The sequence below is a fragment of the Clavelina lepadiformis genome, chromosome 1, assembly GCF_947623445.1.
Source record: "Clavelina lepadiformis chromosome 1, kaClaLepa1.1, whole genome shotgun sequence".
Classification (NCBI taxonomy): Eukaryota; Metazoa; Chordata; class Ascidiacea; order Aplousobranchia; family Clavelinidae; genus Clavelina; species Clavelina lepadiformis.
The window spans coordinates 24,179,567-24,202,137 of NC_135240.1; the positions used below are offsets into that span (position 1 = coordinate 24,179,567).

General features: G+C 38.6%; 3 protein-coding genes across 4 annotated transcripts; 2 read left to right on the forward strand and 1 right to left on the reverse strand.

The window, feature by feature from the left end:
• The first annotated feature begins 778 nt into the window (after positions 1 to 778).
• Positions 779 to 7,838, forward strand: LOC143446883 (electron transfer flavoprotein-ubiquinone oxidoreductase, mitochondrial-like). The gene is made up of 12 exons (XM_076946739.1): positions 779 to 3,185; positions 3,758 to 3,910; positions 4,027 to 4,185; positions 4,372 to 4,463; positions 4,569 to 4,673; positions 4,834 to 4,983; positions 5,073 to 5,216; positions 5,836 to 6,019; positions 6,429 to 6,557; positions 6,775 to 6,957; positions 7,043 to 7,264; positions 7,332 to 7,838. The coding sequence occupies exons 1-12, from the start codon at positions 3,023 to 3,025 to the stop codon at positions 7,499 to 7,501; spliced, it is 1,854 nt and encodes a 617-aa protein (XP_076802854.1). The 5' UTR covers positions 779 to 3,022; the 3' UTR covers positions 7,502 to 7,838.
• A 196-nt stretch (positions 7,839 to 8,034) lies between these two features.
• LOC143446873 (kelch-like protein 6) lies at positions 8,035 to 14,817 on the forward strand. The gene is made up of 12 exons (XM_076946728.1): positions 8,035 to 9,634; positions 9,732 to 9,850; positions 9,980 to 10,095; positions 10,958 to 11,123; positions 11,813 to 11,971; positions 12,188 to 12,349; positions 12,492 to 12,668; positions 12,855 to 13,094; positions 13,304 to 13,467; positions 13,703 to 13,832; positions 13,958 to 14,176; positions 14,321 to 14,817. Exons 1-12 carry the CDS (start codon positions 8,932 to 8,934, stop codon positions 14,489 to 14,491), a joined length of 2,526 nt encoding a protein of 841 aa, XP_076802843.1. The 5' UTR covers positions 8,035 to 8,931; the 3' UTR covers positions 14,492 to 14,817.
• Positions 14,818 to 14,892: 75 nt separating this feature from the next.
• On the reverse strand, positions 14,893 to 22,359 carry LOC143446859 (uncharacterized). Of its 2 annotated transcripts, none has more exons than XM_076946706.1 (16): positions 20,640 to 22,359; positions 20,298 to 20,415; positions 19,888 to 20,082; positions 19,080 to 19,154; positions 18,860 to 18,951; positions 18,221 to 18,347; positions 17,792 to 17,934; positions 17,397 to 17,577; positions 17,218 to 17,329; positions 16,990 to 17,131; positions 16,810 to 16,898; positions 16,499 to 16,735; positions 16,151 to 16,254; positions 15,827 to 15,979; positions 15,556 to 15,699; positions 14,893 to 15,349 (listed from the first exon to the last, which is right to left on the reverse strand). In XM_076946706.1, exons 1-16 carry the CDS (start codon positions 21,557 to 21,559, stop codon positions 15,188 to 15,190), a joined length of 2,994 nt encoding a protein of 997 aa, XP_076802821.1. In that variant the 5' UTR covers positions 21,560 to 22,359; the 3' UTR covers positions 14,893 to 15,187. The 2 variants fall into 2 exon arrangements, with proteins under 2 accessions (XP_076802821.1, XP_076802829.1); XM_076946714.1 differs by having other exon boundaries at positions 14,895 to 15,349; positions 16,810 to 16,886; positions 20,640 to 22,346.
• Positions 22,360 to 22,571: the final 212 nt, after the last annotated feature.

Consider the following 22,571-nt stretch of genomic DNA (forward strand, 5'->3'; position numbering starts at 1 on the left):
TCTTGTTTCTCAAAACAAGATAACCTCAGCATTATATGAATTTATTACCTTAGTTTATTTACTTGGCAAGAACAAGTTGCTTACGCAAGCTTCTGCAAACAACTACCCTAAGCCTATGCTAAGAGTAGACTTAGACTAACACAAGAACTAGTCTGCCAGGACTACCAGGCTATGTATTTGAGACCCAAAATAAGGACCACGGGAAACAAACCAAAATAGTGAAGCATTGCTTGAACCAATATCAAAGTGACTTGGGCTATAAACAGATAAATAATAAATATATTACCGGTACGATAGCATTTGGCTTTAGATGAAAAAATATGGTAGAGAATAGCCTTGCCTATAGGCCAGCGATTCTCAAACCTTTTTCGTTGCGACGTCTTTGGAAAAGTTTGCTGGACTTGCGATGCACCAGCGGTAAAAATCTAATAAAGACGCTTATTATCGAAGTTATATTTATTAATATAACAAAAAAAAGAATTATTATACAACCAAAAATGAAATATGAATAAAAAAGAATTTCATTCAATTTAATGTTTGGGCTTGCTTGCTTTTGCAAAGTTTATCAAATCTTGGGAGAATTTGAATTAATGTTCCAGGAGATAGAAAATTATTGTGCGACAAAATTATATATTGTTATGAGCGTATATAAGGTTAGCTTCGAAACAGAATTATTGTGTGACACCCTTGGAAAATTAAAACGACGCACAGTTTAAGAACCACTGCTATAGGCCTACATGACATGTTAATGTTATCATAATCTTTATTTTCGGACTGAGGAAAATCTTTGCACAGCTTAAATGACAAGTGCGGTGCGTAAAAATGCTCAGACACTATGGAAGTGCACACCTACAGACTAAGTGCACAATTACATAGTGATGTACACAATTTGACTTAGGCTTCGAAATAAATTGAAAATTGAATGCACAGACGTTCTGTCCAAGTCATTTTGTGCAAAATAATGCACCTTAAGTGTGGCACTGCAGCTCATAAAAAGCAGTATTGAGTGCGCCTATGCCAAACTCTGCAGTATGGGATGGTAGTGCCCGGTTTACAGAGTTGAGCAAAAGCATAGTCAAGTGGTGTTATAGTGAAACTTAGTAACTCTTTAGGTTACCAGTGATATCAGTATGCTTTTTCAATACAGTCGAAACCGGTTAATTGCATAGTCAATTTACCAAGCCTTTTTATGCGATTAAACAAATTATGCGAAAGTGCAAAGTCCACTTATTGTCTTACTTGACGTGCTAAGCTGGTCACGTGTAAAAACGTCAACATGCAAAACACTAACGTTTATTGTGTATTGCGATCATCCAATCATTCAAACATTTAAAACACACTAACATTTATTGTTTAATCAAAAAAAAATACTGTGCAATTGCTGTTTGCTTAATTTTATTTTGCATACTTTCTTGCATTTGTGTTTCTAAATAAACAAATGTGGCCATGTCCGCCTCTTCAAACTGTAGTCGTCGGCGAATTGTATCAAATGCATGCAGAACTTCTTTGTTTTTTGGTTTAGTCGCAGTGATTGCGTCAGCAGAGCTTTCTTCGTTGATGTCGTCTTTTTCAACTTGTTTGTTTCGTAAAACGTCTTCACATATTGCGGCATCATCTTAACGCAACGCTTTAACACTTTCTTTATGCAACGCTTAAATGAAACGAAAACAGTGCGAATGTTAATGTCTGCGTATTGACAGCCACGTGTTATTGCTTAAATTCGGCATTGTCTGTTTGATTGTTTTGTAACAAAACGCAGTACAAGTCGCAAAGCTTACGCATTGCATGTGCGCTCCCAGTGCATGTTGTTTTCAATTTTATCTTTTAAAAACTTTTGAATAATCGAATAAATCACCTTCATTTTTATTCAATTATGCGGATTATGCAATAAACCGCTATGCGATAAACCGAAGTATTATCTTTACAAATAAAAGGCTATGGTTTGGGATTTGCGCTCTTTATGCGATAAAACAGATTATGCGATTATCCAGAATGCAATTAACCGGATTCGACTGTAGTAGTTTCGATACAATATTTTTGCTTATTCTCCCCACCCTCCTTCCTTTGTTCTTGTTTTTGTTTCTTTCGTTTCACTCATTTTGAAAAGTTCTCTGTTTTTGGTGAGAAATCCCAGGCGCAACAAGATGAAGCAATAGCCATTATTCGTGCAATCGATTTCAATTGTTTGTGATAGTAAGCATGTCTTCATTTTATTATGACGTAACAACATTGGCACTTTTTTTCAATCCCCACAATCAATTACAAAAAATAAACAATATGATATATCAGATATAAACTCCGATAGGTCGCTGACAATGCTATTGGCAAATCAGTCAAGTTATAAAATGTTCAGCATTATCTTGGAATGTTGCCAATTTGATATTTACATCCATACTCAGCAAGAAAAACTTCATTGAACACAAATGATAATTAAACTTATGGAAATAAAAATTCTTACAACTAAACGACATGAAAATGATTAACGCAATCGTAGATGCAATTCGTGTCGGTGCAATATTGTGGACTGTGGTCACCAATATTGGACTTTTGGGATTTTGGTGGCTACAAGCAAATGGCTTTCGGATAAAAGATCATATCTCCTTTTCGTTTGCAACCTCATATCAGGATTGAGTATTAAGAAATTGTTAACATCAATACTTTACTCCATTACTTCACAACATTTTCCCATTCAGGCTTTTATGTGACAGTGTAGGAGTATAAGCAACTTTAAAAATCATAGACTATAATTGGCGAGCTCAAATAGAATGTAGAAAACAAAACATAGGCAATGAATTATGCTTTAAAATTATATATATATATATTTAAGTTTTATAAGTTTAGAAGTGTATGAGTTCTACCCACAGGAACAGGACTTTACTCACTAGGTGGTGATATTTACGTGCTAAAGGGATAATTTTCTACATTAAAAAATCAACACGCCGATAATAATTAATATGTTTAGGTGTATTTAAATAAAAGTTACTAACATATTTAGTTTTTAAGCTATTAAAATACTCGAACCATGAAAAGTGCTCGGTCCTTGATGCAATATTATCGCCTCCTTTCACGTTGGCCTAATAGACTACAACTTCCCAGCCAAACTTGCATTCGGTGCGCATCCAGTCAACCGAAAATTACCACACACTACAGTATAATTCCAAGAGAGGGTGATGAAAGATGGAAAGGTACCCAAAACTTCTCTTCTTAATGCAGCTTGTCTTGTTTTTAAAAGGGTCATTTCATGGCTTTAATTACTTCAAAAAACAGGTAAAAATGTTGTGGTTTGAGCTGACATAACTCTGGAAAGGCAGGGCCAATTTCAAGTTGCTTTTTTTTATTTGCGTACTCATGCTGAATTTACTCCAGAACAACATAAAAGGAAAGATTTCTGAGAAGTGTATAGAGTTCCGAACCTTTATCAGTAGCCATAGAATGATCCTTACATACTCACCTGTAAGGAGCATTTATCTCTGTGGAATTTAAACTTACATGAATGGGCGATGTTAGTCCTAGTTAAATATGCACTGACTAATGTGACAGCTGCATTAAAATGATGTTACAAGTCATGCCAAAATATAAATTTGGGTGTTAGAACAGCACCTGCCAATTCTGGTTCCACCTTTGTTGTGGAGAGAACGCATTCCACTTGCCCCACTAAACTTGACAGTCTGGGGCTAGTGAGAAAATGCTCTTATCTAAACAGCAGAGATCAGTCTTGAAAACCATTTCAGGACAATTTTTCGGTTTTTTGTTACAGATATTGAAATGGAGAGGTATGCAGATGAAGCAGATGTTGTCATAGTAGGAGGTGGCCCAGCTGGAATGTCTTGTGCAATACGGTTAAAACAACTCGCAAAGGAAAATGGAAAAGATATTCGTGTTTGCCTGTTTGAAAAAGCTCCTGAACTAGGTAACGAAGCATGTTGACTGCTGACACATGTTGTATAAAACCTATGGCAAATAAAGCTTTGTAATAGAATAATCAACTGTTGCGATGATTTTTAAACCAGATAAATGTCATTATAGGAGGTCACACTTTGTCTGGAGCTTGTTTAGAGCCACGTGCTCTTCAAGAGCTTTTTCCAGACTGGAAAGAACGTGGAGCACCATTAAAAACACCAGTCAAACACGATAAGTTTGCAATTTTGACTAAAAATTGGCGCATTCCTGTTCCTGTATTTAGAGGTATACAATATTAAGTATCGCACAATATTAACTTTTATTTAAATTGCAATAATTTAGGAATGAACTTTGATTTTGTGTCATGTGAAACTAATTAACGGAAACTTTGACTATAAATCCCATATTCATGTCAGATGTGTTCTGCAAACGGCATGCACCAGAACACAGTTTCACAAGTCTCCCTTTCAGGTTTTCCAATTTACAATGAAGGAAATTATATTGTTAGATTGGGAAATTTCGTCAAGTGGCTTGGTGAACAAGCAGAAGAACTAGAGGTTGAGGTATGTGTGTAAGGTTTGGTTTATGTGTAATTGCTAAATGCTGTTTTAGATAAAAAAATTTCCAATATTAAGTCCTTTAAAACTTCATAAAATTTGTGTTCACAGATATATCCAGGCTTTGCTTGCACAGAAGTTCTATATCATGAAGATGGAAGTGTTAAAGGAATTGCCACAAATGATGTCGGAATACACAAGGATGGCTCACCAAAGGTGTATATTTATCTATATTCTAGCCGTTTCTTGCAAAAATACTAGTTAATCATTAAGTTCCACTAAAACTTAGAAATATTGGACAAATACAACCGACTTTTTTCTGTTTCGCTAGGTTTAAATATCTTAGCATGCGTTTAACAAACTTTTTAAAATGTAGGAAACATTTGAAAGAGGCATGGAATTTCATGCAAAAGTAACAATATTTTCAGAGGGTTGTCATGGCGCCCTCGCAAAGCAACTCTACCAGAACGACAACCTCAAATTAAGAGAAGGTTGTGAACCACAGACATATGGCATTGGAATAAAAGTAAGATCTTTTGAGTCATCGTTGAAGAAAATCTTTAGCTGTGGCTTTGAATATCTTTCTAACACCTGTATGTCTAAATTTTAATTTAGGAAGTTTGGGAAATTGAAGAATCCAAATGGAAACCCGGATATGTGGAACACACTGCTGGCTGGCCCTTAAATCGCAACACCTATGGTGGCTCTTTTCTATATCATTTAGATGAAGGCGAACCGTTGGTTGCTGTTGGATTTGTGGTATGTTTCGTGTTTGCTTGAAAACTTTGGGAAAACATGTCGTCTTCCGTTGCTTCATTTGTTATTTTGTGCCTGTGCTGTGGTTTGTGAACGTAAAAACTTTAGTCTCATGAGAAGTGGCACAATATTTTCTGTTTGATTCCATTAAATATGCACAAGTACATATCAAGTACAGTCTGATAGTTTGTCATTTGTATTGACTGATTGCATCAGACAAGACTTAGTGTGATGTTTATTAAACTTGTGCTGTTGATTGATGATTAACTTTATGTTTAATGTATATAAACGTTTTATATTTGAATATAATATATAACTAAAAGTTAATATGCAACTTCCCTTGATATGTTGTCAGTGGTCACCAACATATACAATGGTTAACTTGTTTGTAAGACTTTGAAAGACGAAGGTTTTCTGCATTTTCAAGAAAACTCTCACAGTTTGTTTTAGTTGAGATAAATAAGTCATTTTACGGTACACTTTTAGTTGAGCAAGTGTAATACAGTACTCCATTTTTCCGGGTATTTCAGAATTTAATGGATGTATATTTGTTGTTATGCATAACAAAATCGACAATTATCTTTGGTTAATTAGTAATTACCAATATTTTTGGCTGTTTCAGGTCGGCTTAGATTACTCCAACCCCTACCTTAACCCATTTAAAGAATTCCAGCGGTTTAAGCAGCATCCTAAGGTAAGACCAACATTTGAGGGGGGCAAGAGAATTGCATATGGCGCTCGTGCTCTCAATGAAGGCGGCTTTCAAAGTATTCCAAAACTTGCTTTTCCTGGAGGTTGTTTAATTGGTAAGTGATTACTTATGCAACAATGCTATTTTCCATAATAAAGCTGTTACGGCTTGTGTCAGGTAAAACTTGAAGGCTAGTATTTAGGTAAATTTAGGCTTACGGTTAATGTTGATTAATTATATTATTGCTTGAGTGCTGTTGTAGTGTGGTGACATTCTCTACCATATTCACACCCCTACTTTATTTGCGAATCACTTGGCCAGTCTGAGAGGTTATTCAGAATAATAATTTCCTGGAGTTCAAATTTTAAGCATTTGACGTCACTTAAAGGGAAAAGCTTATTTCCCAGAATAACATTTCCTTTGAAGTAATAGTTTTCGCGATGATAAAATTTTGCTGTCTTTTGCTTGTGAGATGAATCATGACACTGACATATGCTTGAAATAGTCATGTTTTGTAATTTCAGGCTGTAGTCCCGGATTCATGAACGTACCCAAGTTAAAGGGAACTCATACAGCCATGAAGAGTGGAATGGTTGCAGCGGAAGCGATTTTCAGCGCAATTACCGATGAAAATAAAACATCAGAAACATCTGGTAAGGGAGGGAATCCACAATTTCTCTTTTCTAATAAACTGTTTCCTTACGCTATAGCTCGCTTTACACCTACGTATTGTTTTATAAGCTTTTCATAGCTCGCTTTACACCTACGTATTGTTTTATAAGCTTTTCATAGCTCGCATGGTCGCAGTACAGTTGCTTCTATTTCAATCTTAAAAGTAGGTTGAAAATCAAAGTGCGTTTACATTTACAGGTTTATATGTTCCGGAATATGAGGAAAATCTCAAGAAAAGCTGGCTGTGGAAGGAACTGCAATCTGTCCGAAATATCCGACCATCGTTCCATTCGTTTCTCGGCCTCTATGGCGGATTACTCTACACTGGTTTATTTTACATATTCGGACGGGGAAAAGAGCCTTGGACGTTTAAAGGGCACGGTAAGTAGAATGATGGTAAAAGTACTGTGAAAGAATAACCTGTGAATAATCCTCACGCTGTCATCATTTGTTAATATTTACATAGTTGCCGATCATAAGAACTTAAAGCCAGCGGCCGAATGCACACCAATAGAGTATCCCAAACCAGACAATGAAGTTTCCTTTGACCTCCTGTCATCTGTCGCACTAAGCGGTACAAACCATGACCATGATCAACCTGCCCACTTGACGTTACGTAACGATGAGGTGCCAGTGATGCGGAACTTAGCCGTGTTTGATGGACCGGAACAACGTTTTTGTCCCGCCGGTAAGTTGTCAAGTTGGTAAAATTTCCGAGCTTAATTACGCCACCTGACGAAGCTTGTGCCTCGCAGGTGTGTACGAGTATGTGCCGCTCGAGGGAGGTGAAGAGGGCGAAATGAGGTTACAGATTAACGCTCAAAACTGCGTTCACTGCAAGACGTGTGATATCAAAGACCCAAGCCAGAACATCAACTGGGTTTGTCCGGAAGGTGGTGGTGGCCCCGCCTACAGTGGAATGTAAGAAGCCCCCTTTCTTCATGGATTTTAAACTAGTTCAAAATCTCTGCGTTCTCTAAAGACTGCTGCAGAGTTTTTATATTTATTTTTTCCTTCTCTGAGCATAATTTTAAGCGATTTGTGTCTTTACGTGAACAAATATTTTGCCGTGAGGTGTCGTTGTATGACTTCTTTGCACCACGTATTTTTGGAATTTCAAACGGTAACGACGTTGTTTGCAGGGGCATACCAGGGTACCTCGAAGCCCTTTCTTCTATGCTTTGCTGTTACTAATTTCTTGTTTATTTTACACGAAACTACCATATATTACCGTTTAGAATAAAAACAATATCGTCCCCGCACACTAGCACATGTCACGTCAGTGTAATTCGTCATACACAATTTCAGGGAAATAAGGAAGCCGTGTCGTGATCCAGATTTATTAATGTACGTTTTCATTGTGCTGTTTGCGCGCGTTTTAGTCACGTTCAGCATGCACAGCGCTGGTAGTAGTCGACCAACACCAGTTGGCACATTTAAAGTACAAGAAGCGCTGCTCGCTTACCTAACCGTATTATCCCTTGCTACGTTTGAAGCTAGCCAGCTATTTTCGCACCTCCGTGGCACCAGACTGGATGGAAAGTAAGACAGGAATTGCTATAATAATCAATGTAGCAGCACGTATTACTCATCGTTGATTCGGCTGGTAAACCAGCTTACGAGCATGCAGAACATGTATACAAAGGAAATAACTCAGTAGTTGAGTTAGAGGCATTTGTGTAGGCTGATAAAGGTAGTTCGGGGATATCTATTACTCACACAGGCAAGAACGTAGCAGCTTGTCCAATTAACTAGTAGAATTTGAACAGAAAGTTAGGGTAATGCTGTAGCTTTCATCAACTATATGCGTCGTACAACTTACCACGACTTTTAGTTAATTATGCTTAAGTCTTTCCAATGTAACAGTAGTATAACATTTATTCACCGCTTTCTTTGACCAAACTGTTGCTATCAGTTATTTAGAAACACCATCATGCAGTAACATGGCGCTGGCATTTCCTAGTAAAGGGTTAGGAAATGCTATCATAAAAAGCTGGGACTTTGTATTCTGTTACGTACGGGAAGTCGTTTCTTCCTGTATTGCTTGCAAGCAAGCCTGCGAAATGCGACATTGCCTCAAACGAGTAGCTTGGTTGAGGCTTCTGATTCGGCCAAAATAAAGCAGGGTCACCAATGTACAGGTAGTTGCAGAAAAGAAACAGGCAACATACGTTGAACGTATATGATCAGATTTTATCAATTGCTTAATTAAATACAAGTTTACCTGTACGACCAGTTTATGGCAAATAGAACACGAGACTAGAAAAATTTTCTATGCATTATGTAATTATAAAGGCTTTTTGCTGTACGACCTATTCGTAATACGCTGAGGACGATAAGAAAAATAAATTTAATATGGCTGCTTCAAATCCTGGTAAAGGCGAAGGAGAAGAAGATGAAATAAAAGATTTGCCTCCCTATACCTCTGTGTCGAAAATCCAGCAGGAAAGCTTTTCTAAAAAATCAGATGCAGCGTCTTCAAGCAAAAAGTCTCCCTACGCTTCCACGTTGCAAAAGTTAAAGCGTAAAGTGAGAAGGGGACACACATCAAGCGTGGAACCGGTGATGCAAGAGGAACCCAAGCAGTCAAATGTAATCTGCAACAAAATCTTCGAACACTTCATAACAAGCGATCAACCGTCAAGCAGTAAAGACTCTCCTTCGACAAGCAGTTTGGTGAGCGCGTCTCAACCGCCATCAGTTGTTGCTTCAGCGTTAGTGGCTATTGAAAAGGATGAGTCGGAGAACGTACGGGAAAACGTTCCTTGCCAGCATAGAGAAGACAGTTTGTCATATTTCTATGAAACAACAAATCCTAAGGAATCAGATCAAGATTCGGGTCTCTCTCGCTCCGAAGCGTCGACACCTAATTATCAAAACGATCCTCCACACACCTCAGACAAGGAGACGGCCAGCGATGAGTCCTTTGTTTACATCGACGCAAATGAACTGTTTGAGAGACCGGACAATTCAGCAATGATAAGTCTGCGTGCACCTTGCCTTTACATAACACACAATGATGAAGGACAAACAACCACGCCTGCTCTTTCCGGTCAAGGTACTGCAGTTTTTTAGACTTTGGACTAGTTTTATCGTTACCTAAACTCCATTGTAAAATTTTTTAAACCTACACTCGTTTTTGCCTTGAAATTTAGCAACAAAACCTGGCATTGCACCCGGCACCAATTACATGAAAGACAACCTCGGTAAGCCTGCCTTGGAATCGACGGCTTCGTTCCGGTATTCCGACCCTTACTTCCCCAGTTTGATGCAGGTTAGAGTGGTCTGTGGTTCCAATTTCAACACATTATTGTCGCTTGCATTTAAAGAAGAAAAATTGTTTTGCGATAAATCTATTTTGAAAACACTCCTATAAAGTTTTCATGTAAAATAAATTATGAAGGATTCGATAAGGGAGCTTGCACTTGATGGACAGTTTGCTGATGTCACAATTGAAGTAGAAGGACAACGAATCAGATGTCACAGAATTATTCTAGCCGCCAGCAGCAAGTATTTCAAGTACGTCATAGTTCGTGATCGCTTTTCTACTGCAGTCTTTGTTTTATTTCAAACGCGAAATGGCCGTGCTGACTATACTTGGACAATTTTTTAATGTTATCATTACCGTATAAGGCTAGCGTCTGATAGAAAAATGTGCCAATTATTTCGTATATACACACTATGCAAACTCTCTAACTCAAAAAAAGATCCATTAAACTACTTTGAGCCATCCGGAGTTAGAATAATCTGAAGTCGGCACATGATTGGCCGAAAATGTTCACGAAAGAGGGACTGCTGGGCGATAACAGACTCTTTTAATGATCGGTAGACCAGTGTTTTTGTTTTATTCCTATAACGTTTTTGGTACATTTCATTTCAATACTTAAACACTTAATGTCGTTAAAACTTGTTCACAATGCTGATCAAGCTTCTAAAAAATTAACATGTCAATCCATTAACAAAGCGTATTATCATTTAAATAACACGTGCTTTGAATGATGGTTCAACTACTTTTGGATAAAGGATTTAACTGTGCACTGGAAAGTGGAAACAGCAAAATCTGTTTAACTTGATGAGTTTTGAGTTTGCCCAAGTAGTTTACGTACATTTTAAAAGGAAGTTCACCAGGACCTGTAAAGTTACTTTGATTGATCCCAAATTTCGATGTAAGCAAAATCGAGTTTACGATTCCTCAAAATACTTTCAAATTTTGTTAAAAGGTTCGCCATCGCTCAAAATAAAAATTCTTTTACGGTCGCTCCGATTGACTGTCTGTCATATCACTTGACAGATACAGGCAGAAGCATCATCAACTGTTCTCTATACTGTATACATGTACAAGCTATGTATAGTTTTTAACAAAGTTGAATGTATTTTCCAGAGCTATGTTTTGCAATGCTTACCGCGAAAGAGACCAATCAACTGTCACACTGCAAGGCGTTTCTGCTGACGTCATGAAGGTCTTGATCAGGTATGCTTACACGTCATACCTCGAAGTAAACAGAGAAACCGTGCAAAGTGTCCTCGAGGCGGCTAGTCTTTTGCAGGTGGGTTCCAAATATCAAATGAACTGCTTCTAATTACCTCACATCGAGGGCTCCCAGAACATTATTACAGGCTGATTTACTTTATTCACGCGTATCCGTTCGCGTTCAATAATCTTGCATTAGACGGAGGGTTTGTAATGATACTAAACGTAGACATAGTGATCACGTTTAAGAACGCAAGTCTAGCAAAGTTTTTTCATATATGCAAAGAACGACATAAGTATAAGCATAAATTGTCGTAAGATCAACAGAATGGAGTGATAATTTGCGTAAGTAAAACACATTTGAAGGAAACGGTAATTAAACCGAACTGTGTTAGCGATAAAGTGCATCGTGTTTTGCAAAATTTTCCACTAGGCTTGTCATTACCGCGGACACAGCACCCTTTTTGCCCAGTATACGCATCCTTTCTACACAACCTTTTTGACAGAAGTAAATGTGAACAGTTTCCTTAAGTGAGCGACCAGGCAATGTATTTCTGCACATTTCCACCTACAATCTGTCGCTACGAAGCGTATTGATTGCTTTCAATTGCACAAGCTATTGCTTGCATTGCGTTTTCGCGTTCAACGGGTGATAGGTGTTCGAAAAGAAATTGGTCTGTAGCTCACCTACGGGTTATTACGTACTTAAATGCAATTAAAAAGAATCAATTTTGACGATAATGGACAACATATTTCCTTTTGTAGTTCACTCGAATAATGGAGGCTTGTTCAAACTATTTTGTTGGCCAGCTTGCCATAGAAAACGCACCCGGGTTCATGGAACTCGCCCACAGGCACAACCTCGACCATCTACTGGTACTTGCCAGGCTGAAATGTGTCACCTGTTTCAACGACTTCCGCGAGGTAGTTTTCTTGAAGATATTTCTTACGCATTTTGTTTGTTTATCTAAACGGTAGGCATACCAAAAATGAGACTATAAAACTTCTGATATAGGCTAGTTCATCAGAAGTAGGTGTACAATATAATACGTATACAAAAGCAACCTACACAATAACTATAAATAATACGCAATAACCATTCGACAAACTAAAACATGGTATAAAGGCAAATTTTAATAGAAATCGGATTACTTAAACTTATCTGCGTCACTGCTCGAATCACTGGTCAGCCGATCAGACCTGATGGTGCGTAAGGAAGAAGAGCTATTTGAAATAGTTATTACCTGGTGCCAACATTGTCCGGAGACCAGAAAACATAATTTACCACAACTCCTGAAGCATGTAAGTTATAATATTGGTTTATATGTAGGCCTACTTGACCAAGTTTGCTGTTACCGACGCAGCCTAAGTGAATTGTGATTTGTTCACGTGAGCATTTTATCTGTGTGTTGTATTCATTGCTTACTTCTATGTATTTTTGAAGGTGAAGCTTCCGTTGATTGATCCCATATTTTTTGTTCGACGAGTTGAAACGCATTCACTGATCCGGAATAATCCGGACGTGTTTGATCTCATGATGGAGGCAAGACAATACAGGACGAGCGGGGATATAAAAGAAGGGCCCAGGATTGTCCCCAGGCAAAATGCTCTTATGCATCAGGTTAGAAAATTCCCTAAACGGAAGGAAGTGATGATGACGTTAAAGATTTTAGGTAGCAAAACATCTCGTCATTTTTCTGGTTTGACGTTTTTGAGTCATAGTTACTTTGTAGGCGACATGCAAGATCATTCTTCTTACTGTGTGCAATGAGTTATTGTTTATTTTCATGGTAACGTGATTGTGTAGGTTTTTGTCACTGTGGGAGGCTGCAACAAAGACGACCGCTTTATCAGCGAGATTTCGGTTCTTGACTTTCAGCACAAAACCAGGGCGACCTTGTGCCAGATGCCAAGCAGCCAGAATTCAACGAGAGGCCTAGTAAACGCTGGATCTGACAACCAGGTGTCTAAGACCAAATGGGCTGAGTTTGCTTGCACCGCGTGGAAGGATAACATCGTCATTTCCGGTGGAAAGGAAAGCAAAAAAGTAAGTTTTTCGGTTTCTATACGCTATAAATCACACTGATACGCAACGTGACCGCAGCTTAAAATTGTCATCATCCTCAATGTAGGATGGTCGTTATTTTCCAATATCGTCAAACCATCTACATAATCGTCCAGTTCAACTCATGCACATGTTTTACAAACAAATATCGCCAAAGTAACATTTTTTGCTCACGGTTGGTTGCGTAACAGGAGGCATGGATGTTTATTACGTCACTGCGACAGTGGGTCCAGTTGGCGAGCCTAAACACAGCTCGATGGCGTCACCGCATGACAGTTTGTTGCGGAGAATTGTATGTTGTTGGTGGCTTTGACGGCTTACTTCGAGTTGAAAGTTTGGAGAAGTACAGCGAAAGGTAAGGAAGATGCTTCTGTTCCGTGTGCAGATGAGCAGATCCTGGATTTGCTACTGCTGACTAAACTATAGATCCACTCTTCCCTATAAGAACATGCTTCATTTCTGTGGGTTTTATCAGAAATGCGCAGTATAACTGCGCTACGTTTTCAATGTACTATTGGTTTTCTTGTTACTATACTTTCTCCAGCTGGCAAACGCATTTGGTATTTATCAATCAGCTGACGTTGTTACAGGGAGAATGTTTGGGTGGAAAAAAGACACATGAGGGAGGGAGTAAGCTCAGCAGCCGTGTGCGCTTGCAGCGAAATGATCTATGTGATTGGTGGAGGTCCAAGCGTTAAAGTGTCAACAGAAAAAGTTCAGGTGGTTCGCTCGATCAAGCTACCTTTATCGTTTAGGACTTTGAACAAGAAAATGCCAATGGTAACTTTGTTGACGCTTTGAGGTGTAAACTGACTAATGTTTTTATTTCATTGTACGGTAACAAGGTTTACGATCCTTCCTTGGATTCGTGGCGGGTATCCACCCCACTCCCGGAGCCGGCTAAATGCATCAATGCGGTATCGCTGAGAGGCATAATATACGTTGTGGGAGGAACCTTACGCAACGTTCTCAGTTTTAACACAGCTAATGAAATGTGGAGTACAATAGGCGACCCTCTATTGACCGAACGAGCAAGTTGCGGTGTCACTCTTTGTAATGACCGAGTAAGAGAATTAATTTACATCAACGTCATATACATTTGCACAAAATCAAGCAAACATTGCCACGTTTGCGCGTTTAGCTGCCCGTCCACAATTCAATATCAAATTTGCGATGTGATTTGAATTCAAATTTCCACTTTGTTTTAGATTTTTATCGTCGGCGGCAGGGACGAAAACGGGAAGGCTTTATCCAACGTCAGCTATCTTGACCCGGAAACCAAGCTCATCAGGTCAGAATGTAACATGTCCATCGGTATATCTCATCACGGATGCATCACGCTACAGAAGTACGACCAAGTCCTTTCAAAGTCCGTGTGAAATGCTCAAGTTTGTGGATGTTGGCTTGCATCCAAGCTGGACAGGAGCTTGCTCACCAAGCTTTCCATTGGACAGGAAGCTTTCAATTGGACGCTTGTGTGTCATGGTGTAGATAAACGGACAATAAACAAATGAGGTCACGTGCCAAAGTTTGCATGACCAATATCGTTATATGTTTAACGGATTCCATGAATTATGTGGTTCCCGATCTTGCTTTTTCTACATATTTTATCGTCATTTCGTTTTGATATCAATGCTAGTTATTGTCAGCATTTTTTCTTATGTGGAATTGGCTTGCCTCAATTTATAAAAATATGAAGCTACTATGTTTTGCTGTAACTAGAAAACTTTTTAAAAATCAGTTCCAGATTTAAATTTAAGACAAATTGATTTATAAACTGGCAGGATTATTTTCGTCTCGACGCTCAACATAGCAAAGCTGGGATTCCAAAATCCGTTGCAAAACGTCATCCATCTTCACACAATTCTAGATCAGACCGTCTACAAAATCAGACAGGTCAACAATAAGCATAAGAGTCTACTCATATCAAAAACTGATTTAGACTTCGCACTTGAAGTCTGACGAATTTTAATCTTTTCAATAAAAACGAATATGAAAAACGCGCTGTAACATGATATTCAGATAAGTGCTTGAAGTAGTTCCATGTATCATTAGACATGTACTGTAGATGTCTTTCATTGGCACATTAACGACGTCATAGATTTAGACGCAGCTAATCTCTTAGCGTCATTACGTTGGGTGAGACAGTTCCGAACGGTCATGAGCTTATAGGCATTCCAGTTTATTTGGTCCTGCATATCACTCTGTAACTTATCTTCAGAAGGATATGGTCGGACCTTAAGCAAAAAAAGAAACTTTTAGACGTTTTGTGACATGAAAACATTGTGTCTGTGTTGTAGTTATTACCGGTTGCCTCTTTAAAACCATAAAAGCATACAGTAACAACAAAGGATTAAAACCGTCGTTGAGTCTAACGGTAAACAATCTTTCTTTACTCCTTTAGTTTTAATTAGCTTCCTAGTTTTTTTTCTTAAATGCTCACCCTGCGAATAAGTTTTTCTCGAAGTTCGTCGTCGAAATTCTTGAGGAAAAACTCCTTGTTCATCAAAATGCACTCAGCACCTTCAGAAACCAAAGACATTGACGTGGCACCCTCTGATTCGTCAAAGAGCAAAGGCAGAAGTCCCTGAAAAAGCACGCTTATGAAAACAGTAAATGGTTGAAAATATCGTATTGGCCGTGCTATTAGGTTTCAAAGCTTCAGCAAGTTATTTGTATGACAAAATGAAAGACATGTCGCTTCTGCTACTTACAAACACGTCTTTTTCTCTTAATGTTTGCACGTGTATGTAGACGTGCTTGTGTTGTGAGTTAGGACGAGAAGAGTTGAACGAACGACTTGACTTTGACGACAATGGCAGCACATTTTCATTTAACGTTGGTAGACTGGCGCTGGTCGTAGAGAGCTGTTCCCAAAATAAAGGGGAACCCAGAAAATGAATTTGATTATGTAACAATGCCAAATATGTATTCACAGCGCCAAAATTGGCGAACCGAATAATAAAGGAAAAATTAATAAATCATTACAAAATATGAAAATAATCTGAATAACATTGCCATAAGTAGACGTCAAAAACCTTTTTTCTTTGCTTCGTCACCCAAGCGTCAGCTAGACTATTTCTGTTTCGACGCAAAATATGAGCCCGGAAATTGCTTTGCATAGAATTTCTTCGACTTTCGCCTAATCACATTGAAGTAATTATAAATCTAAAGTGACTGCTTTCAATGGCTTCAAAATGTTTCTTCTGCAATTAACTCGTGATTGCATTGGCTCAGTTTCAAGATTGAAACTCTATATATAGAACATTTATTTGTGGTCAAGTCAAACTCTAAGTGAAATCATTTGTGCCACGCTAAATTTCAATACTTGCTACCCCGTAACACCAGAGTGTAATGTGGGTTGTAGAGATCAGCTTATACTATACCTTGCTCGGAGTCGCGACGAAATACGTAGGAATCAATTCGATCTCTTAATTCTAATATTTCTTCTTCGTCTTCTTCTTCTTCATTTTCTGAAACACTTTCTTCATCATTCTCGACTTCTTCCTCGATTTCTCTTCCGGTCATCAATAAGGCGAACGTTTCCCGTGAGATCGGATGCTCTTCATGCCATCTCTTGTAAATTTCGAGGATCTTCTTCTTGTGTTCCAGATGGGATCTTTCTGCGTCGAGTTTGATTAAAGTTTAGAGAAATTGTTAGGCAGGCTGTAAAGGTCTAAAATTTTTTTTTGCTTACTGAGTTGTTCTTCGCCACCTTTTTCCAAAAATCTTCTTAAGTCTTTTAAGGTCGTTGCCGACTGAGAGAACACGTTCCTGCCAGTGTGACTAGTTCTCGTTAAAAGGTAGAAGTCACTTATCACTTACAAGTAGTCTTATGACAAAGTTTTACAGTCTATCCAAGCATACAACTACTTACGACGATAGTTTTGAGCGCGTATTGAAACTGGACAGTCTTCTATTCGGACATGGCATTAGAGGTCCAGCAAGCAAAGATTCCGCGGAAGATTGTGATGTCATTCTTGCCGCTCTTAAAGCCGAAGTACTCGGTCCTGCGGAAGCTAAAGCCAGCAAAGCAAACAATAATCTCAATTAACTGTCAAGTTATGGTAAAATAACATTAAAGGCAACGACATTTCCAGCTTACTTGAAAGGTTTGTCAAAGAGTTCCTCTGGTAGCTCTTGCCTTTGGGGCCCTGCCGGATGCCTGGCAAGTTTGGTTTTGCAGCCGCGAGGCATTTTACCACGCGACAGACGCCCTAAATGTCAAACATTTTAATGGTTTTATTAGTGCCAAATTTAGTATAGAAATAGCATCGTACTCACTGATTTGACAATAATTATAGCGTCACTCTTCAGACTGTCAGCGCAGATGACCACGCCTACTCGAAAGTAGGTGAAGGCGCAAACTTCTGGCTTGTTGTGGGGCACTTTGTACAATGGAAATCCGTTGAATTCAGGTAACTTTCGGAGAAATGTTATGAATTCGGGCTCACCTCCGTCCATTCTGTAAGAGAAAGAGAAACTTTTAATTTTTTAAAGCTTTTCAGAAAGCTTGTCTGCAACAAAGTTTTATTTCCACTGTACACTTGTAAAAGATCTTCAAAAGTTGACAAATTAAGGTAACTTAATAGTTCCACATCGAGATTTTCAAGAAAGGTATTTTCGAAGATGTTTATGCAAGGTTAGGTGCGGCGAGTTGAATGCAGCAGTTGACTGACCTGTGCATAAAGATGTCCACAAATTCCTTCCTCCCGACTGTGAGCAGAGCGAGGTGAGTTTGACTTACGACGTTATTCGTTCTCTGCTCGTGCCTCATGATAGCAAGCTCCCCGAAACTTTTGCCCCGCTTTAAAATACTCACCTTCAATTTGTAAAATGTAGGCTTAACATATTGATAAAGGGCTCAGCAGAGTTGATAGAAAATAAACATTTGACTTACTAAGATTACCTAATGTTTAAGTGATACATTTCGTCGTTAGTTGGCGTTGCAGTATATCGCTTTTAGCATATGCAGCGTCAATAAATCAACTTATTAATCTAAACACTTATTTGTGTATATACGCCATTTAAATATTTATACAGTGTACAAGCTTGCCTATAATTACAATTGGATCAGAAATTGGCGGTAGATTCGCGTCATTACTTACAGTTTCAACGTAGCCTTCTCCATTGGCGTTAATTCTGTTTTTTGTAACAAGGGCCGTACCGGATACGATGAAGTAAAACGTTTCCGCCTTGTGCCCCTGTCTTATTATAACGCGCTTTGGCTCAAATCTGTAACAAACGAAACGAACGTTTATTGCAGAATAATAGGACCATGGCGTTAGTCGTCATCAAAACTGGAATTTGATAAAAATTGTTTCTTTCATTTCGTACTGAATTTGACGAAATATGCCTTCAAACGTAAGAAATGATTTGCACTGATCAAGCCTGGTACCGTAAAAAGGCATGCTTGTGTCATGTTAAGAATTTACGTTGAAAAAATAATTGGAAATAGTCATAATTTATTGGCTTCAAGCCACCCACTAAACTACTAAAGGTTGGTCTTCCTGCATTGTTCGTGCAGGTCTTTGATACGTAACAATTATGGAAAAATTAAGTTGACGTCATGATAAGCTAGCGCAAAAAAGCTAAATTTAAAACTAACTTTTGCTTACCAGTGGCGCGAATTAGCGTTCTTTTGTCGGTAACTCGCAATGAAGAAAATAACATACGTGTAAAATATCAATCTACAACGTGACGTTTGCCTATTATCACCTATTCAAATGTCAGATACGACGACTTACTCATCTAACCACGCCTCCTTGACAAGATCTTCTTGCATCCGTAACGGAAACTCTGCAAATTCTTCCACTTCTGCGCGGAGCCGTTTAAGAGCCTAAAATTGTGAAAAACATGAACTTCTTGCGTATGTGGTTAAGCCAGTTTGTGGTCCGAAGCAAAATATCCAAAATATTTGGGAAGAGTTTGTGAAAGTATGCTTTAACAATATACATGTTAACTTACGTAACCGATTTCGTTCTCTGTTCTTTGATAAGGAACGGTGGTCAAGATTGTTCTCAATTTTGCGTTCAAGGCGCCCTGCGAAAAAGAAAAGAAACGTGCCAATGGCCACTCGAAATGCAAGATAGGCTAATTTTAGCCGAGGGTAATTCCGCAATAAATGTGCGTCAGTTGTACCTTTACAGAGCGTTTTTATTGTGTGCCTCAGCAGATAAACTGTGTTAGGCCTTTGTGTTGCACGCGATTCAATAGATCGCGTGAATAAAAGGGACATTCATATTTTGTGAAAAGGTTGACTATTGCTACACGGGACCAGTTGTTTTGCATTATCTTATAAAAAAAATCAAAGAAAAACAACAACACTGCGCCATTGGACGAAGATTTAAAACTCACATCGACGCTTATCAGTAACTTAATTTCGATCCTATTTGATTCGATCTTAACTGAATATTGACGACAAGTGCTTTTTGTTTTCATTGTCGTATGATCTCGGTCGTCGTTATTATGCTATTATGAGGACAGGTTTTGAAAAACACCGCTTTGCTTTTTAGCGGACGTTATTCTTCAAAATGTATTAGAACTAACCTATTATATTCAATCTTAAACACAAGATAATGTCAATTTGGCAAGTATGGATTAATAAATTATAGCTTTGGTGCACGCGCGGTTTCAAAAGACTTTATTATTTGTTTCGAAAGAACCTCTAAATACTATCACAGCAACTACTCCAAATAACCAGCAATCAGACACTTAACTAACAAAAGAAGGAAGTATATGAAACTAATTACACCTTTAAAGTTCTCACACTTACCTCATTTGCTGTTCTGTAGTCGTTAGGGTCAAAGGTCAGTCCATGTCTGTACGTTCTTGCTGCCACCATGTCACCAGAGAGCATAGCAAAAGACATTTGGCTCACGTGAGAAACCACAGAAACCCTTCTGTAATTTTCCAGACAACGTAGCAACAGCCGGACGAAAGAGACGGCCCGACGGAAACGATCAAGTGGCTAAAAAACACTCCTCAGTATTTAGATTGTCTTGAAAATTTAAAGCACTAATGAAACAACTTAAACTTATAGCTATATATTAACTGATTCTAGCTAATGTACAGTAATTAATGCAACTAATGTAATTAATTAAGAAAAATGAGGTAGCTACAGAATATGATTAACCATACTAAAACGTTTTTGGTCAGATATAACTTTTCACGTGATTTACTCACGTTTGCTGTTGCAAAATGGCTCATCCTCGATTTTCTGTATTTGCTTTTTCTGCGCAAGCGCAGTTCGTTTAGGAGTTCGGCGGTGTTGAAGCTGGCGCGAAACTTCCTTGGTAGCAATCTACAAGTAGCATTTGTGATCGGTCAAATGGGTTCTTGTTTTGGAATTTGTGAAGTTACACTAGTTGAGAGCACTAAGAAAATGTCATAACTAAATTCTAACCCTTTTCGCTTGAAATTTTGGTTAACAAATGTTATTCTCGTATGTGTCTGAAACACAGGTAGAAAAACAGATAAAGCGGCACATAAAAAGAGCTCCAATACAGCGTAAATTCAACATTTTACCTTGAATTAACGGCTTGTGTTTGTGAATGCGCTTTGTTCTTCCATCGCGGGTGCTGCAATATCTCGTTTAGATCTTTCGATTCCCTTGTGGTAACGGGATTAGTTGACCGTCTTTGCCGGGATATACGTTTCATGGTTTGGGGAAAGTTTTTTGAGAGGCCTTCTGCTGGCGGTGGAAGCTTTTCTCTTCTACAAGTTTTGCGTAGTTTCAGCTTAAATAAATCTTCTGTCGGCCGCCTGTTTCCAAGTACGGCTTTTGTATCTTCATGACTGGCTTGCAAGGAAGAGTTCTTAGATTTTCGCCGTCGCGAAAGCCGAACGGAAACAGCACCTTTCGAGGAAAAAGTGGATGAAGACGATTTCGGAAGGTAAACGCTGGACAAACTGGATGCGGAGGCGGACCCTGCGTCATAACAGCCATTGCCATTCTCAAAAACCTCAGGATAAAATGGCGACTGGAAGTGTTCGTCGTTTTGCATTGATAATGCAATGGTGTTGTTAACACCATCAACCACACCCAAGTCGCTGTTAAATGAAAGACGTGTCAAAGATAAGTTTGAAGACCGCTTCCCCCTTCGTGGTTCTTTCGGATCTTGCTGATCAGGTTTAGCGACTTGTTTGGTCTTAAAATATCTCGCACCGTCGCTGTGGTTCAGAAACTTTTGAGGTTCGGCATCTGCGCTGCGATGGACGTGCACAAACTTAAACCGATCTCTTTGGGAATTTTCATTTTTTGTCTTGCATTGTAGACTTTGCTCCTCACCGAAGTCTGACGTCTTTGCAACAGGGTTTCCATTGGCTGCAGCTATTTTCTTCAAGACAGGAGCCTGCAAAGTGGAGGATACATCCGCAAAGTTGTCTTCTTTGCTGCATTGATTTTTAATCTTTTCAACTCGCAACAAGTCATTGGAATTCGACATTTTGAACTTGACTTACAAGTTTAACTCGCGACGTACCTACTTAGCTAGTGGTTAAGGTTTCGACATTACATGAGTTTGTGCCACGGTCACTTCTAAACTAACTACTGGTGCACTAAGCCTTTCGACCACAACTCGCTGAAACCAGTCGGAGGAATATTGTTATTTTTGCATTTTGCCAATTAAAGTACACAGTTTTCACGGCTTATTCACTCAGTAGAACAACAAAGTTTTGTTTTGCTCTTATTGTGAATAGAAGAAATCTGATAGGCATTAGAAGCTACAAAAACTGATAAAACCCAACTCATTATATTGTATCCGGCGTAACAAAAGCCGATTTTCTGCAATATCAACAAATAGAAATCTAACTTCCGTGAACGTAATGGAAGTATTCAGCGTTCGTTCGTTATCGCGGTTTAGCCGCGTGTTTGTTTTTGTACTACCGGTTGACACTGGCTTGCAATTTACGTCTGTCTTTCCCACTGTACAGTATTAACGCTGAAAGTCTTGTAATATTACCACGGCCCTTTCGAGACACGAGGTCATAAACTTGATCTAGGAATGCATTGTTTTGAGCATATAACTCCGACATATACGTATAGTTTTCACTATTTAAAAGTCCGGACCTACACAATGTTAACTCGAGTCCAACGAATACCCAAAGGAAAATTTATAATTGATAATGCTGCGGGTCTTTCAATGAACACTTGGACTTTTGTTGTGTTTCATCTTAAATGCGCAAAATCGTTTGATGCCATGGGTTGATCGCATCACCTGAACAATCGTCCATTGAAACGTTGACAGGCGATAAGAAGCGTTCGGTGAAATGTAAATATTATTTAAAGAATTAATGTGTTTTTTTGGTGGGATGTGCGTATCATCTGGGCATCGAACTCAAATCGAAAACGATACGAAAACCTCTATAGATAACAACAAAGCGATTTGGGAAGCTGTTTAAATTGTTCCCTTGGAACAACTTAACTGCGAATGAACTTTTCAACTTTCTCGGTGCGGA

Excerpts from the sequence above, each read along its gene's own strand:
- LOC143446883 (XM_076946739.1), top strand. The coding sequence starts at position 3,023 with ATGAAAAGTGCTCGGTCCTTGATGCAATATTATCGCCTCCTTTCACGT. Across the intron at positions 4,186-4,371 it reads TCCTGTTCCTGTATTTAGAG|GTTTTCCAATTTACAATGAA; the intron begins GTATACAATATT and ends TCTCCCTTTCAG. Across the intron at positions 4,984-5,072 it reads CATATGGCATTGGAATAAAA|GAAGTTTGGGAAATTGAAGA; the intron begins GTAAGATCTTTT and ends ATTTTAATTTAG.
- LOC143446873 (XM_076946728.1), top strand. The coding sequence starts at position 8,932 with ATGGCTGCTTCAAATCCTGGTAAAGGCGAAGGAGAAGAAGATGAAATA. Across the intron at positions 9,635-9,731 it reads GCCTGCTCTTTCCGGTCAAG|CAACAAAACCTGGCATTGCA; the intron begins GTACTGCAGTTT and ends CTTGAAATTTAG. Across the intron at positions 13,468-13,702 it reads TTGGAGAAGTACAGCGAAAG|GGAGAATGTTTGGGTGGAAA; the intron begins GTAAGGAAGATG and ends ACGTTGTTACAG.
- LOC143446859 (XM_076946706.1), bottom strand. The coding sequence starts at position 21,559 with ATGTCGAATTCCAATGACTTGTTGCGAGTTGAAAAGATTAAAAATCAA. Across the intron at positions 18,348-18,859 it reads AAGGAGGCGTGGTTAGATGA|ATTTGAGCCAAAGCGCGTTA; the intron begins GTAAGTCGTCGT and ends CGTTTGTTACAG. Across the intron at positions 15,350-15,555 it reads GAGAAAAACTTATTCGCAGG|GTCCGACCATATCCTTCTGA; the intron begins GTGAGCATTTAA and ends TTTTTGCTTAAG.